This window comes from Eurypyga helias, unplaced genomic scaffold (assembly GCF_000690775.1).
Source record: "Eurypyga helias isolate BGI_N326 unplaced genomic scaffold, ASM69077v1 scaffold6567, whole genome shotgun sequence".
In the NCBI taxonomy this organism is placed as follows: Eukaryota; Metazoa; Chordata; class Aves; order Eurypygiformes; family Eurypygidae; genus Eurypyga; species Eurypyga helias.
The window spans coordinates 1,160-1,956 of NW_010259709.1; the positions used below are offsets into that span (position 1 = coordinate 1,160).

The 797-nt window shown below is 55.6% G+C and overlaps 1 protein-coding gene across 1 annotated transcript in view; it reads left to right on the plus strand.

Annotated features, from left to right (window-relative positions):
* The window catches only part of LOC104511939 (selenoprotein Pb-like), a 1,849-nt gene that overhangs the window by 445 nt on the left and 607 nt on the right, over window positions 1-797 (plus strand). The window contains 2 exon segments of the mRNA XM_010154738.1: window positions 3-67; window positions 207-342. Coding sequence (XP_010153040.1) covers window positions 3-67; window positions 207-342 — 201 coding nt within the window.

Below are 797 nucleotides of genomic sequence, written 5' to 3' on the forward strand. Positions count from 1 at the left end.
AGCCAGAGGAGCCCGACGTCTGGCAGGTCCTGGGAGGCGACAAGGACGACTTCCTCATCTACGACAGGTGAGCATCCTCCATCTCGGCTGAGGCTTTTCCGGGGGGTTACAGAGTGTTTGGTGGGCTTCCCAAAGCTCCCACCACGGCTGGGCTGGGGGAACCTCAGACCCTCCGCCTCGAGCCGGGCCATGGCTTCTCCCCACAGGTGTGGCCGCCTGGCTTTCCACATCCAGCTGCCCTACAGCTTCCTCCACTTCCCCTACGTGGAGTCAGCCATCCGCTTCACCCACAACAAGGACTTCTGCGGCAACTGCTCCCTCTATGCCAACACCACCTGGGAGGTAAGGAGCAGGGATGCTCGCTGGAGCCAGGCTCCCTTCTCTCCTCTGGCATTGCACACCTTATCTTCATGTCAGGGGCAGGCTCTGCGCTGGCAGCTGCCCTTCAGCCATGGTTGGTAGGGAAGGTGATGAAAGGTCTGGAATAAGGAATGTTAAATAGGTCAGAGCTTTCCAGTTGAGAAGGAACGGTCTAAAGGGGTCATAGCCCAGGTCTGGAAAAGCTAACTAGGGTTGTTGGTTGGCTGTTACAAGAAAGTGTCAGGCAATGGACCCAGGAGTGGCAAGCTCACAGCAAAGAGAAGGATGTAGCTCCAGACTCAGCAAGCGATTAGTCACTTCCTAGGAGAAAAATCCATCTAGAAATATTAAATGCAAAGTCCTTTTCCTGTCTCAGGAATTCCCTGGACCACAGACAGCTTGAGCCAAAGCTCTATGTGCTCCAGCCTCTCCTGTCC